This window comes from Trypanosoma equiperdum (genome assembly GCF_001457755.1).
Source record: "Trypanosoma equiperdum strain OVI genome assembly, contig: ctg_1859, whole genome shotgun sequence".
In the NCBI taxonomy this organism is placed as follows: Eukaryota; Euglenozoa; class Kinetoplastea; order Trypanosomatida; family Trypanosomatidae; genus Trypanosoma; species Trypanosoma equiperdum.
In genome coordinates, this window is record NW_027123903.1 from 24834 (window position 1) to 26803 (window position 1970).

At 44.5% G+C, this 1970-nt stretch overlaps 1 protein-coding gene across 1 annotated transcript; it reads right to left on the reverse strand.

Annotated features, from left to right (window-relative positions):
• Positions 1–1051: 1051 nt before the first annotated feature.
• On the reverse strand, positions 1052–1909 carry TEOVI_000882600 (Zinc finger CCCH domain-containing protein 39; the record flags this gene model as incomplete). Its single annotated transcript, XM_067223388.1, has 1 exon — positions 1052–1909. One exon carries the CDS (start codon positions 1907–1909, stop codon positions 1052–1054), a length of 858 nt encoding a protein of 285 aa, XP_067079489.1.
• Positions 1910–1970: the final 61 nt, after the last annotated feature.

Sequence of the window (1970 nt, forward strand, 5' to 3'; positions counted from 1 at the left end):
TTCATTTATTCAATTACATTCACTCGCATACTTTTCTTTTCCCCTTCCATCCCCTCCCCTCCCCTCCGTTGCGTGACGTTACGTTATTTACTCTTTTATTTGCTTTTGTTGTAATTCATTTCTTTCTCTTTCTTTAAATATATATATATATTATTTCTTCTCTCCTCCAGTTGAAGTTCCGACGAGAAGACGCGACCGGAGGCGGAGTTTGTGCGTGCGTGTGTGAGGAAAAATAAGCACATCGTACCGAATCGAAGAGGGGAAACTGTGGAGGAAACATAAAAGGAAAACTTTAATTCAAAACAAACAAACGAAAAATGAGAAATGCAACCATCAACGACAACGTCAACAATGAGAGAATCGAGGTGAGGAAAATATTTTTAAAAAAACGAAACAAAAAAAAAGCAAAAAAAAACAAAAAGAACAAACAGTTATTACCAAGAAGATAAAAGTGAAAACAAAACGACCGACCGAACAAAACAGCAGTTTTCTTCCCTTCCGCATCCTCAGGTAAAAGCATGTGAAATTTATCCCGGGCAACACCAACTACAACATAACCACGGATACAAGGGAGAAAATCAAAATCCTAAACAAAACAAAACAAAAAAAAAGAAAGAAAAGCAGCAGTGCGGCTCGAGTTGTGGGCCCCAAAAAGCACATCAACACAACGAAAACGCCGCAGCCCCCGACACGTTGAGGTAACCGGCCGTATGATGCATCACCTCATTTATTTTAACCTCCAACTTCATTCTTCTCCACCCTCCACTGACGAGTCACTGGCTTTCACTTGCATGTTATTCTCACACAACCCGTGGTACCCAAACCCACCACGACTCAGTACCTCACAAACGCAAGCACTAACACGTTCACATAAATGTTCACTTACACTTTCAGTTTTTTTTTCCTTCTCATTTAACCCTCTGAAGCAGAAATATATGTATGTATACATCCTTTGGTATATATATGTATATGCATATATCAATCGAGAGAAAACGTAACAATGTCTCACACACACACACACACACGCACGCCCCTTTCATAACACCAGCCATTAACCACCACCTCGAGTGTCACCACCAGCATCGCCCTGATTTAATTGACCACGGAAGTCCACGTGACGCTCGTGGCACTGCGAGCGGAATCGGCATTTCCCCTTTAAATGTGAAAGACAAGCATCATATGGGTAAAGCGCATAAGCACAACTATCCTTATAGTTGCAGTAGCCATACACCCGAATGCATGGGTGCAATCGCTCACTGTTAGGTCCCGCTGAAGTGTCTTCACCTCCAATTTCTTCCCTTACGGTGTTCTGTCCATTTGCTGAACCTGTGTTTATGGCAGTAGCGTTAGTCTTGCTGTTTCCACTGCTACCGCTGCTGTGTCGGCCCTCCACTGGTTTTGCGTCCATTAATTGGCTTAAAAAACGCTGGAAAGAACGATTGGGAAGTAACATCATCGTCAGCTCCTCCCCTGTTTGTTGCGACACGGGTACATTATTCATCGACTGGCACTCCTGCAGGTATGAGGTGATCGCTTCCCGCTCGTAAGTGTACCCATCCGAGGCAACCACGGGATCATTTACCGACGTGTAGCGCTGCAGTAAGCGCTGAACACCCTTCAAACGTTCCTCCGCCTCCTCCAGAGTTCGTTTAATGTAATCCCGTTCCTCTACCACCGTTTCATAATGCTTCCGTAGAGATTCAATCACGCTGACAAGAGAGTGAATGTGATGCACTACTCCCATTACTTGTTCCTCATGGCCAATCAAACCTTGTTGGAGTTTAAGAATTGAGCCGTGAGCAGCGCGGTAGGCGTCGGCGGGTGTCATTATTGGGCCGCCGCTGTGAGGAACTGAGGCATTCACTTCCATGTGCGGCCCCCTCCAGTTTCCCATACCGGTATCGTTCATGGTAGAAAAATAATATGAAATAAATTTACGTGTAGATACGACGTTTGTGTGCGCGTGTAAG